The 12,101-nt window shown below is 55.4% G+C and overlaps 1 protein-coding gene across 3 annotated transcripts; it reads left to right on the top strand.

Moving 5' to 3' along the window:
• Positions 1 to 103: 103 nt before the first annotated feature.
• Positions 104 to 12,044, top strand: MAD2L2 (mitotic arrest deficient 2 like 2). Of its 3 annotated transcripts, none has more exons than XM_079912788.1 (9): positions 104 to 231; positions 7,308 to 7,359; positions 7,454 to 7,572; positions 9,011 to 9,082; positions 9,678 to 9,778; positions 10,586 to 10,680; positions 11,004 to 11,077; positions 11,575 to 11,667; positions 11,908 to 12,044. In XM_079912788.1, exons 2-9 carry the CDS (start codon positions 7,320 to 7,322, stop codon positions 11,947 to 11,949), a joined length of 636 nt encoding a protein of 211 aa, XP_079768914.1. In that variant the 5' UTR covers positions 104 to 231; positions 7,308 to 7,319; the 3' UTR covers positions 11,950 to 12,044. The 3 variants fall into 3 exon arrangements, with proteins under 3 accessions (XP_079768914.1, XP_079768913.1, XP_079768912.1); XM_079912787.1 differs by lacking the exon at positions 104 to 231 and adding an exon at positions 6,631 to 6,881; XM_079912786.1 differs by lacking the exon at positions 104 to 231 and adding an exon at positions 6,631 to 6,941.
• The last annotated feature ends 57 nt before the right edge of the window (positions 12,045 to 12,101 follow it).

Genomic DNA, 12,101 nt, shown 5'->3' with positions numbered 1-12,101 from the left:
GGAAGGGGGAGGGGGCGGGCGTGAGGGAAGGGGGCGGGAGCACGCGGAGGGGACGGGGGAGGGGCGGCGGCGAGCGGGTTCCACTGCCCTCAGCCGAGGGGCAGCCCCGGGCCGGGCCGGGCCCCGCGCGCTCCCAGCCAGCGCGCCCTCGCCAGCTGCGCTCGGCGTTTCGGGCCCCCTCCCCAGAGGCCTAGCTGCTGCCGCCGCGAAGGCGTGGGGCAGACAAAGAAGGTAGACAAAGGCGGGCGCAGCCGGGCGGCCGTGCAGGCACCGGGAGAGGCGGGCCCACTCCTCCCGGTGCGGAAGAGCCGCCTCGGCGCGGCCCGGGGCGCGTGGGACGGGCGGGGCGCGGGCAGCGGTGGCGCATCTGGAGCGGCCCAGCAGGGAGCGGGCGACAAAGGGCCGCGGCAGGGGGTCCCTGGCGGACCCCAACAATGGATCGGAGCTGAGCGCTCAGCTGCGGCAGCGTCTGGCCGCGCAGAGGCCGGCGGTTCCCCAAAAGGATTATTCCGCCTAGGCTGTCAAATGGGACGGAAGAAATGCCCTGTGCGAGGGAGGAGGAACGGGGCACCGCGGGGCCTCAGTAGCCTCCGAAAGTGCGCAGAGTTGGGGGCGAGGTTCAGGGAGGGGTCGGTCTTCGACGTGGGGGTCCAGGGGGGTCTTCAAAGCGCTACCAAGTGAGACTGGGGAGCACTGACGGCTGCGCTAGTGTCCGCTCCCCACTCAAACACCCTGGGAGGGAAGGGAAAAAGACAATACCCCTACCCAACACACACACACACACACACACACACACACACGCGCGCGCGCGCGCGCACGCGGTCCGCCTCTCGCCACGCCCCGTCCAAAGTAGGTCCCCAACCCGGCCCAGGCAGGACAAAGCCAGCGCTAGGGGTGGCTTATCCATCACAGAGCAGGGTGCCGCGTCCTGCCGACCCTGGGAGTCCCGGAATGCTGTGTTATGGGTCCCGCGGCCCCCATAACTCACCGCGGGGTCAGGGGGGCCGCAGGCGCTGCAAAGATCAGAGAGCGGTGGGGCGGGCCCGCGTTCGCGGGAAGCAGCAGTCTTGCCTGGCGCCCAGAGCTGGCCCAGCGGCTTCCATTTCGACTGTTTTCTTCTTTCTCCAGCGTGGCAAATTATGGTTCAGAGTTTTAAGAGCTCCGCTCTGTAGTCGGGTAAGATGCCTGGGCCCCTCTTCTGCTGTCATTCATTCCCCGTATGCTTGGTCAAGGGGCCTAACCTCTCTGAGCTCACCGTTAGCCGTAACTCTCAGGGCTCGAGGATTAAGTGCAGTGGCCTGTGTAAGGAGATAATGTTCCTAAGGTCCTGACCCCACAGGATATGCTCTAGAAAAATTATCTGCTATTGTTATCGTAATATTATCAGCCTGATGGGCAAGCACGAGGATGGATTGGGTTGTGAGCAGAGCAGAGACATCATCTGACTTAGGTTTTAACAAATTCACTCTGATTCCCAAAGTTGAGAATAGACTGCATTTGGCAAGGACAAAAGCAGGGAGACCAGCTAGGAACAGTGGCAGAGAAGAGGTGATGGTGGCTTGGGCCTGGGAGGGGGACAGTGGGTATGATCCTCTCTGTCAAGGATGAAGCTGTGGCCCAGCATTTACTGAACCGGAAGCAAGTTATTGGATCCTCTGGTTCACATGCTGTTGCGATGGCTATTCGCCAGTGGGGCGATCTTTCGCCACGCTTGGACTCTCTGTTCTCTGGGTCCTCCCAGAGCAATGCTGCAAGAAAAGGTGGATGTTAGGAGAGAGGCCTGGACTCCTATCCCATCTAGGTTATGGTGACTCTGGGTCTCAGTTTCCCCATGTTTGAATGGCCTAAGTGGAAACAAGTCAAATATCCATCACCTGATGAGTGGATAAACAAAACATGGTATATTCATACAGCAGAATATTATTCGGCCACAAAAAGGATGAAGTACCAGTACATGCCGCAATTTTGGTGAACCTTTAAAACATGAATGCTACGTGAAACAAACCGGACGTAAAAGGCCACATATTGTATGACTTACATGAAATGTTCAGAATAGGCAAGTCCATAGAGACAGAAAGTAGACGAGTGGTTGGTTGCCAGGGGCTGGCAGAAGGCGAGACTGGGGAAGTGGCTGCCAATGTATGCGGGGGGTTTCTTTCTGGGATGATGGAAATGTTCTGGAATTAGATAGTGGTGATTGACGCACAACTTTGCGACGATATTAAGAACCACTGAATTGCATGCGTTAAAAGGATGAACTTTATGGTTTGTGAATTATTTCTCAATAAAGCAGTTATTTTTAAAAAGTGACAGTTGAGTTGGATCAAGGGTTCTTACCCTGTGGTTGAGGATGACTTCAGAGGTCCCGGCAACCCCTAAAATTGTGGAAAACATTTAGTGTCTCTGTGCATTTCTGTGGATAAAAGTTCAAAGTTTAAAAAGAGATGACCTGTCAGGTCCCCCTGACCAACAAGGTGTCAATGATACTGCGGAGTCAGCAGAACTTCAGGGACGGAATGGCATGGGGGCTTTGCCCTGGTTGAACTATTGGAAGCCGCCCAGTGTTACTGGCCTAAGGTCAGGGCTCTGACCTGGGTCTGAGGTCAGCAGTGGACCCCAGGATCTGGGGCAGCTGGGCAGGTCGGGCCTCACACCAGAAGACTAGATGAGCCGGGAGAGGAGCTGTCTTCAGCCGCAGCCACTTGTCTTTAGGCATCTCGGGCCATGAGGATGCATGCCCACCTTAAGGGCATCTTGGGGGCTGCCTGCTGCCTTGGGGAATGGAACTGGCAAGAGGGGCACAGCTCTGGATGTTTTGGATGGGGTTTTGAAAGGCATGATGGCTGGTTCAGAGTGTTTGCTGTAGGGGCTTAGATAGTGTGTGTCGATCTTTTTTTAGAATTTTTATTGGAGTATAGTTGATTTACAAGGTTGTGATAGTTTCAGGTGTACAGCAAGGTGAATCAGTTATACGTACACATATATCCACTCTTTTTTTAGAAAAACGTGGAACGCTTCACAAATTTGCGTGTCGTCCTTGCACAGGGGCCACACTAACCTCTGTATCGTCCCAATTTTTGTACATGTGCTGCCGAAGCTGGCAAGGTGTGTGTCAATCTGAATATCATTGTCATAACAGCCAGTAATTAGGCATTTATGTGCCAGGTATTGTGCACGTTATAGTTTTACAAACATTATCTCACTTACTTCTTACTCAACTCTATGGAATTGGTGCTGCCATGATCCCATTTTACAGATGAGGAAACTGAGAATCAGAGAGGGAAGGCCTCACAGCAGGTCAAGGGGCAGTGGTGGGGAGAGAAGCAGCAGCCCAGTGGGTGTGAGGGGCACCGTAGTGAGTAATCCGCAGCTCTTGCTTCATTTGTGAAAGCAGCTTTTCTCTGCACACCACCACCTAGAGCCCAAGCACTGAAATCAGAGGTCTTTGCCCCTCATCCAGACTAAATGAGGATTCATGTCAGGCAAGTGGCAATGAGACACTGCCCACCATCATTTCATGCCTTCATTCTTTCATTCGCTCATTGGACACACATTCATTCAGAACCTGGATTTGGCCAGGCACTGGTGAGGTGCTGGACTAAGAGAATGAATGAGGCTGGGCCTCTGCTCAGGGGGCATCCCAGCGGGTTCCTGAATATCGTGGTATCAGTGGGATTGTCACCGGGCTATACGTGCTGACTCTGTGGCTCCTCCCACCTCCGTGTTTGGTGTCCTGGGAACCTTAGGCAGGGATGGGATGGATAATGTGTCCTGTGATCAGGATGGTGAGAATGGGAGGGACTCTGGAAGCATCTTAGGGGTCTGGACACTTCCTTGCTTGTTATTATACCCCATTCACTCACTGTGTGCTGTTCAGTGAACCCCAGGAATCTTCCTTCACCCGTGCAGTCTTTGCAAAACTTTCTTGCATCTCACCTTCTCTTAGTTTCAATTTAAATGTCTCTAGGGAGTGATTTGCTCTCCGTTCCCATTGCAGACCCTCAGGAACCTGCTTCAGTTGGCAAATAAGCTCTCTCCCCTCCTAAACATCCATCCTTCCCTCCCAGATGCCCTCCTACACATTGTTGTTATGGTGAAAGATATGCAAATACCTTTGAAAAACAGTCTCCCAGCAAGTGGGTATTCAAAAATGTAATAAATTAACCCCATGATGTAATCTGGGGTTGTAATCTGTAATCTGTAATCCGTGACCATCCATCATGCTGATGCGATTAAGATATGAAAAACCAGATGCCGAATGGATGGAAGTAACAGATGACTTTTCACAGAGCTCCCCCATGGCCCCATGCTGATTCGGCCCCCTACCCCTGTCCCATGCCCAGCTTCTTGGCCCCCATGGAACCCGAGGCCATCAGAGGTTTAGGGAACATCTGTCCAGCCTGTGCATTTCACAAATGAGATGGAGGCCTTTTGGGGGCTGAGGTCGATCAGTTTGATCCCTCCTCATCTGTCTCCTAGCCCCCCTTCCTCTGTTTATGGCTGGCTCCGAATCCAAAGCCCCGAATGTAGGTGTTTTTATCCAGGTTACAGTTGACAGGGTGGGTGCCCCAGTGTCAAACAAAGGTGTTGGGACCTCAGTGTCCTCACTGGAAAAATGAGAGTTTTGGGGTGTATGTCCACCAAGGTTTCTCTGAAGTTCTTTAGCTCTGTGTGGCAGGAGACCTATGGGTGACTTGCACTGTGTCGTCTCAGGGCGGGGGTGGGGTGGGGGGCTGGGGCTTAGGGCCCATGAAGGAATGCCTGGCATGAGCCCCCAGGTTGCTCACACTGTGCCTCGGAGGCCACAGGAGTAGCTGGGCTCTGAGTTTCTCCACCCTAGACCCCAATCCTAAGGGACCCTTTACAAAGAATTGCCCCCTTAAGACTGCCACTTTCTGTTACCAGTGAAAATGCTGCTTGAGCGGGTTCCAGGGACGGGCAAAGAGGGACCCTCAAATCTCTCCAGTTTCCAAAGCATCCTCAGTGATTAAATCTCAAGGAGCCAGGGGACACCTGTCTACAAGCAAGTGAGCTGCTCAGCTCTTTCCATATGGAAATGGTCCTCTTCTATATGACATGGGCAGGGTCCCCAGGCCTTGGAAAGGATTGCCGTGCCCCAAATGTGCCGCCAGGTGCATCCATTTCTGAAATAAATCATCCATTCCATTGGGTTAAGCACTGCAATTTTATGAAATGCAGACTTTCCCTGGAAAAGCCCAAACCACTGTGGTTGCAATTCCCACACTTTCTTGGGCATCAGGGCCCCTGGGAGCTTGTTAAAGGGCTAGTGCCCTGCTGTGCACCCCAACTGATCTGGTAGGTCCGGGAAGCCCAGGTTCCTGACGTTTAATGGGCTCCCTGGGGATCCTGATGCAGATTTCCTAGGACTGCTTTTGAGAAATGCTCTGCGGGCATTCTTGGCTTAATGGGCTAGGTTAGTTATTCTCTCCCCTGCCCCCACCCCATCAGAAGTGTGTAAATGCAGGTTTGAAAGCATCTGGGGTGAAGGAGGTGCAGGTCTCCAATACTAAGCAGAAAACGGTAAACATTCCTATAGCTATATCTGTGTACCAGCAGATGGGCATGACTCCTAACCAGCTTTTGTGTCCCTGGAGGTCAGAGACAAGATCCCCGGACTTCTGGCCCTGATTTGTTGCCATAACTCCTCAGCCACTTCTCTGAACTTAGTTTTTCCATCTGTAAAATAAAGGGGCTGAAAATAAGGTGAAGCCCTGGAGTTCGAGTAGGAGTCAGAACTGGGTTTGTATTCCAACTGTGTGGTTTTGGCAAATTAGGGAACATCTCTGAGCCTGTTTTACCATCTATAAAGTGGGACTGTAAAATGAAGGCTTAGCTCTTAGGGTTAATGAGAGAATTAAAGAAATCAGTGCTTGAAACATATTAAGTGCTCAATGCATGTTAGTAATTATTTTAATATTAATATTATTATTTCCCAGGATCCTCTCAGCCCTTCCAGAGTCCATGCCTCTGGGGGACTTCCGAGCTACAAAGTGTAGTGGCAGAAGACAACTATGCCCACCGCCTCCCCCAATAGCTGGGTAACCGGGCAGGTTACTTCACCCCTCTGAACTTCACTTGGCTCATACGTAAAACGGGGACAATCATGGCAACTGTCGCGTGGAATTGTTTTGAGGATTTAGTGAGCTGATCCACGAACACACTTAGCCCAGTCCCTGGCACATGGCTGGACCTCTATAAATGTCAGCTATTGTTATGATGCACGGCCCGGGAAGTTTTTACCTTCTTGGGAGGTAAAGACTGGCTGCATTTAGGCTCCGGGTGGGGGTGGGGACGGGGACGTCCCCGGTGCTCGCCGGCCCTCCCCTGTCCCCGCCCCGGAGCCGGCGGATTCGCTTTCGGTTGGGCAGCTGAGGTTCCGGGGATGGTGACTGCGGAGCTAGCGGTAGATGTCGCTGTCCATAGTGCCCAGCTGTGATCTCGAGCTGGCTCTCACCAGCAACACGTACGCTACCTCTTCCCGCGCCTCCTAAAGCGAGAGAAATGCCCTGGGGGGAAAATACGTTGCGATCCGATGTGGAGACCAAAGTTGTCTCTTTTCGCCCCCACCTAAAATTGAAAGGAAGAGGCGTGGTGCAGCATCGGCCCTGGGATCACACAGGCGCCCAGGCAGGGCCCCGCCCCTCCCAAGCCCCGCCCCTCTGGCCGTCTCTCCCTCCTGCACCCGTGGTTGGCTGCGCAGGGGGTGGGCGTGGCTGGAAGCCGGCGCTAGGACCCGCCGGAGCGCCGCGGACGTCATGGAGCGGCGCCTGGGCCTCTGGTTGAGCGCGAGGCGCGAGTGATCGGTCGGTGGATTCCCTCGCGGGGGCCTGGCCCCGAGTCCGGAATCGAGGCCGGAGCCGGTACCGGGGAAGAGGAGAAGGACGGGATTCCCTCAGGGGAAGAATCCAGCCTGGCAGGAGGTGAAGTCTTATTCCAGCCTAGTTTCGCTTTCCGCGTGTCCGGCTTCACGCTACCGGCCCTGCGCATCCAGCTGTACCCTCTGCGGCGGTGCCCTTTATGCGGGCACAGCTCTGGCCTTATCTACTCCCAGGAGACTGCAGGGCGAGGCGGCTAGTGCGCAGAGGCTGATCGCGCCGCAGCTGATGCCTCCGAGCTCTGACGCCAGCGTGGGGGGTCCTTCCCAGCTGCTCCGGTTCTGTGTGAAGGGAGGGGCGGTCCTGCCCAGATTCCCCCCAGACGGAGGAGGGGAGGGGCAGTGGAGGTGGGCGGGCCCTGCGGCTATAGGGGCCTTAGAAACTAGCTCCCGCTCCTGCCCCACCCCCTAGGTATCGGGAAGGATGACCACGCTCACGCGACAGGACCTCAACTTTGGTCAAGGTAGAGAGGCTGGACCTGCGCACCCTGGCGGGGGGCGAGGGAGGGCCTGGGCTGGCGGACTTCCCCGAGCGCACTGGGTTCTGCCCCCTCGCAGTGGTGGCCGACGTGCTCTGCGAGTTCCTGGAGGTGGCGGTGCACCTGATCCTCTACGTGCGTGAGGTTTACCCGGTGGGCATCTTCCAGAAGCGTAAGAAGTACAACGTGCCTGTCCAGGTGAGCCCCACATCCAGACTGGGTGCACTGGGTCACCCCCGTATCACAGAGTGGGTAGAGAGGACATTTTTAACTTTCTTCCTTCTTCAGGCTCAGCCCTCTCAGTTCCCAGCGGCCTGGCCTTGCCTTCTAGTTCCCGGCAGCTGCTGCTAGCCCGACAACCTCCCACCCCTCGCCGCAGTGGCGTTTCCTTCTGTCCCCTCTGAACTGGGAGTTCCCCTTGCTAGAAGTTAGGGACCAGGCCCTCCGATTAGAGCCCCCCAGCCCCCCATCTTTGTATTTTAAAGGTCTCCTGAAGCTGGTGAATGGTTGGTTTGGGGAGGGGATTCCTATAAACCTCAGGCACTCCCCTCTCCCCTCATTTACCCTAATTGTAACGGTTGCTTTAGGTTAAAAGGCAGACAAAGCAGTAAATATATGCTACTCTATCCCCAGCCTCAAGAAGTACCTGTCCCTTAGAAAGCACTCAGTAAATATTAGAATAAATGACCGAATACTGGAAGGTGGTGGAAGCTTAAAAGATATATAGGGGGGAAAAATCCCAAAAAACAAACAAACAAAAAGATATACAAGGAAAAGGAAAAAAGAATCAGCACTTACTGAGCACCCACCGTGTACTAGGTACTTATCTCACTTAATCCTCACTTTTTTAAATGAGATCTTCCACAGATGAAGTAACTAAAGCACAGAGAAGTTAAGCCTGAGGCCACACAACTCCTTAGTTCCAGATTCTTTTTTTTAATAAGTTTATTTATTTATTTATTTATGGCTGCATTGGGTCTTCGCTGCTGCACGCGGGCTTTCTCTAGTTGGCGGTGAGCAGGGGCTGCTCTTAGTTGCGGTGCGCAGGCTTCTCATTGCGGTGGCTTCCCTTGTTGCGGAGCACCGGCTCTGAAGGCACGCGGGCTTCAGTAGTTGTGGCTCGCGGGCTCTAGAGCGCAGGCTCGATAGTTGTGGCGCACAGGCTTAGTTGCTCCGCGGCATGTGGGATCTTCCCAGACCAGGGCTCTCCCCTGCATTGGCAGGCGGATTCTTAACCACTGCGCACCAAGGGAAGTCTGTTCCAGATTCTTAATGTTCGAAAATGGATTAAATTTCTGGATCCCCTCTCTGGAAAAATGCCTGTATGCTCAAACACTCACAATTTAAAGACTTCTCAGACTCTGGAGGAGCTCAGTGACCCCGCGTTAGGAACTCCTAATGCTATATTAAATGCTAATGTTGAGACTGAATTCTTAGCATCTTCTAACTTCTCTCCCTCTGTGGATAATTCAGTTCTTAGCCTCGTGATGGGAAGTCTGTCTCTTGGGTGGGGAGCCCTAGGGAACTGCTGCGCCTCTCTCCGAAGGCAGACAGGCCCTTGGGCTGCTGGAGGGGGTCTGCAATGGCTCCCCCATCAGTGCTGCAGCCTCACCAGCCATCATGGGGTTGTGTGCAGATGTCCTGTCACCCGGAGCTGAACCAGTATATCCAGGACACGTTGCACTGCGTCAAGCCGCTGCTGGAGAAGGTGAGGGCACCAGGCCCCTAGCCCACCCCACCCCCAGTGCTCCTCCATGCTCCAGGATGGGGTGATGCTGGGACCATACCGGGTCCCCATGACTCTTAACACCCAGAAGCCTGTGTCCTGCGCTCTGGAGACCACCCCTGCCCAGGGACAGGCCCCAGGGTATGTGGGCACGTTCAGGGCGTGCCGGACCCGGGAGCCCTGGTTAGTGGAGTTGGCTGACTGGGGCCTGCCCAGAGGGGTTTGGGTCCTTCTCACCTGTTCTTTTCTCCCCCTCTGCCCCCAAGCTCTGTCTGAGCTTGGCCCCTCAGGGCTTCCTTATTCTACCTTGTTCTGCTCCCTGGGACACGCTGGGACCCCTGTGGGGCCCAGGCATCCTCTCCTATCCGCGGGTACCACTCATGTCTGGGGGCGCCTACTTCAACTTCTCAAACCTCTTTCTGGGCTCTCAGGGACTCTGGGCCTAGAAGCTGAGCAGGGCCGTGAGTGCACCTTTCCCATTCTTCCCTGGGCAGGGAGCAGGGGGCAGGGGCTGGGGGGGTGGGGTAAGGGGGAGGCGGGTGTCCAGTTCTGGAATCGGGGCTTCCTGTCCTTGCAGAACGATGTGGAGAAAGTGGTGGTAGTCATCTTGGACAAGGAGCACCGCCCAGTGGAGAAATTCGTCTTCGAAATCACGCAGCCTCCGCTGCTGTCCATCAGGTGCGCTGCCTCGTCCCCCATCCACGTGCTCACTGGTGTGAGGTCCCTAGTAACACGGCCACCCTCACCCCTTTAAGGCAGCCCCTGAATGCCTTGCTAGAGGCCTGAGAGGAGACATGGCAAGGTGTGCTGACCCAACGAGGCCTGTTAGTGTCTGAGTCACAGCCGGCCGCCCAGTGGTCTCTGTGGACATCACACAGGTTACACGGAGACCCTCCAGTATCACACCTGGAAAATCACAACGTTGGTGAATGGCTAGTCCCAACCTCATTTTATAGATGGAGAAACCAGGGTCCCGAGAGATGATCTTGACCTGGTCACCCAGAGCCAGGACACAGACCCAGTTTCCTGACTTCCCAGTCAAGCATCCATCCAGTCCCTAGTCAACCAGATGTTGACCTTGGATGGGCGTGTTGGGCTGGTCAGCTGCCAGCTTCGTGTGGTGAGGTCAGGGCACTAGAATCTGTCCCTACTTGCTATGTGGCCTCGGGCAAACCCTGTCCCTTCCTGGCTTTGTGTCCGGTTCTCAGACTGGGCTGCATATTAGAACCACCTACTGGGGTTCCCTGTGCCCCTTCCCCCCGCCGCATTCTGACTTAATTAGCCTGGGATGGGACTCGGCTTTGGTTTTAAACTCCCCAGATGATGTCAGCTGTGTAGAGACAGGTAGCCAGGGCCTCAGAAGTCAATACACTCAGAAGCACTAGGGGGACTCTGCACCGCCAGGGCTGCTCCCAGAGTTGCTTGCCTGCTGGTGGGAGGGGGACACCTATGTGCTGGGAGACCCTCCTCTTCTCTGCTTCCCAGCTCAGACTCCCTGCTGTCTCACGTGGAGCAGCTGCTCCGAGCCTTCATCCTGAAGATCAGTGTATGTGATGCTGTCCTGGACCACAACCCCCCAGGTGTGCTCACTCCCACCCCCTCTTCCCTGGGCATTTCCATGGCTACCTGTGTTGGTCTGTGTCCTCAGATCCCTACTTGGCTGCACCAAGCTCCCTCTCTTCCTTCCTGCCTTTTAGAACTCTTCTGAAAGCCCACCTCCTCCAGGAAGCTTCCCTGATGACTCCACCTGGGCTTTAGTCTCCCTGTTGACTGTGACTTTTCTGAACACTGGGTTTACACTCTGCTTTGCGGGGCTGCTGAGCCAGCTAGGGAGGTGGGAAGAGGCTGTGCCACGCGGCAGGCATGGGGTGGCCCAGGCTTGACCAAACTCTGGCCTCTTTAGGCTGTACCTTCACAGTCTTAGTGCACACGAGAGAAGCTGCCACTCGCAACATGGAGAAGATCCAGGTCATCAAGGTGAGATGAGACTGGTGTGGGAGGGTGGGCAGGGAGACCGCTGGGAGGTCTGAAAACCGGAGTTCCATGAGAGCGAGGGCGCTGCCTACGGCAGGGCATTCATTACACTTCTTACGGCAGCGCCTGGCATCGGTAGGCTCTCACTGTGCGCTGGCTCTGTGGCCAGCCGCTTGTCATCGCCCCACCTGGGCACTTGGCGCTGAGAGCAGGGGGAGCCACCAGCTCATTGGGGGTTCTCAAGGGAGGGGATCCTTGATCCAGTTTCAGAACTGGTGTTTGGGGCTTGTTAAATCACTGGGGCTCCCAGCCCAGCTCAGATCTACAGACTCAGCCTCTCTCCGGTGGGGGAACCTAGGAATCTGCACGGCCAGCCATTCCCTGGTGACTCTGATGCTCCCCGAAGTCTGAGGATGCCAGCTCCGGAAGGGGAGAGGGCAGCAAAGTGAGGGCGGGCCATGGACCAGCCCCCTGCCACCCTTCCCTTGTCCCCTCCCTAGGACTTCCCCTGGATCCTGGCAGATGAGCAGGACGTCCACATGCATGACCCCCGACTGATACCCCTGAAAACCATGACATCAGACATCTTAAAGGTAAGCTGCTTGGGCCTGAGTGTGCTTTATTTCGGGTGTGCTGAGGCCCTGTCAGGCGGCTTCTGGATCAAGGCTCGGGGGAGATGACCAGGGCATGCCTGGCTTTATGCTCCCAACTCCCTCTTTCCCTTAAACCCTGGCTGGGGCCACAGAGCCCACCCTTGTCGGAGACCCCGTGGGTTCTCCAGAGTAGCTGCCCTGGCTGTCCACCTGACCATGGTGTTCGTTCCTGTCCATTAGATGCAGCTCTACGTGGAAGAGCGAGCTCATAAAAGCAGCTGAGGGTGTGCCTGCCCACCGTGGATGCCACAACTGTCGGACTTTGGGGGCCCAGCCTAGGGCAGTGCTGCAGGGTCACTCTGATTCCAAGTGCTCTTATTGCCTCTGTGTATGGACCACCCACCCTCCAGCCCGGGGCTGCTCAGGCTTGGTTG

The sequence above is a fragment of the Stenella coeruleoalba genome, assembly GCF_951394435.1.
Source record: "Stenella coeruleoalba genome assembly, chromosome: 1".
In the NCBI taxonomy this organism is placed as follows: Eukaryota; Metazoa; Chordata; class Mammalia; order Artiodactyla; family Delphinidae; genus Stenella; species Stenella coeruleoalba.
The sequence above is the reverse complement of the archived record's forward strand: the minus strand, read 5'-3'. Positions and strand labels throughout refer to the sequence as shown.

What these genes read in the sequence shown, in the direction of transcription:
- MAD2L2 (XM_079912788.1), top strand. Translation starts at nt 7,320, where the DNA reads ATGACCACGCTCACGCGACAGGACCTCAACTTTGGTCAAG. An exon ending in GGACCTCAACTTTGGTCAAG is followed by an intron (nt 7,360 to 7,453) that starts GTAGAGAGGCTG and finishes GCCCCCTCGCAG; the next exon opens with TGGTGGCCGACGTGCTCTGC. An exon ending in CCTCCGCTGCTGTCCATCAG is followed by an intron (nt 9,779 to 10,585) that starts GTGCGCTGCCTC and finishes TCTGCTTCCCAG; the next exon opens with CTCAGACTCCCTGCTGTCTC.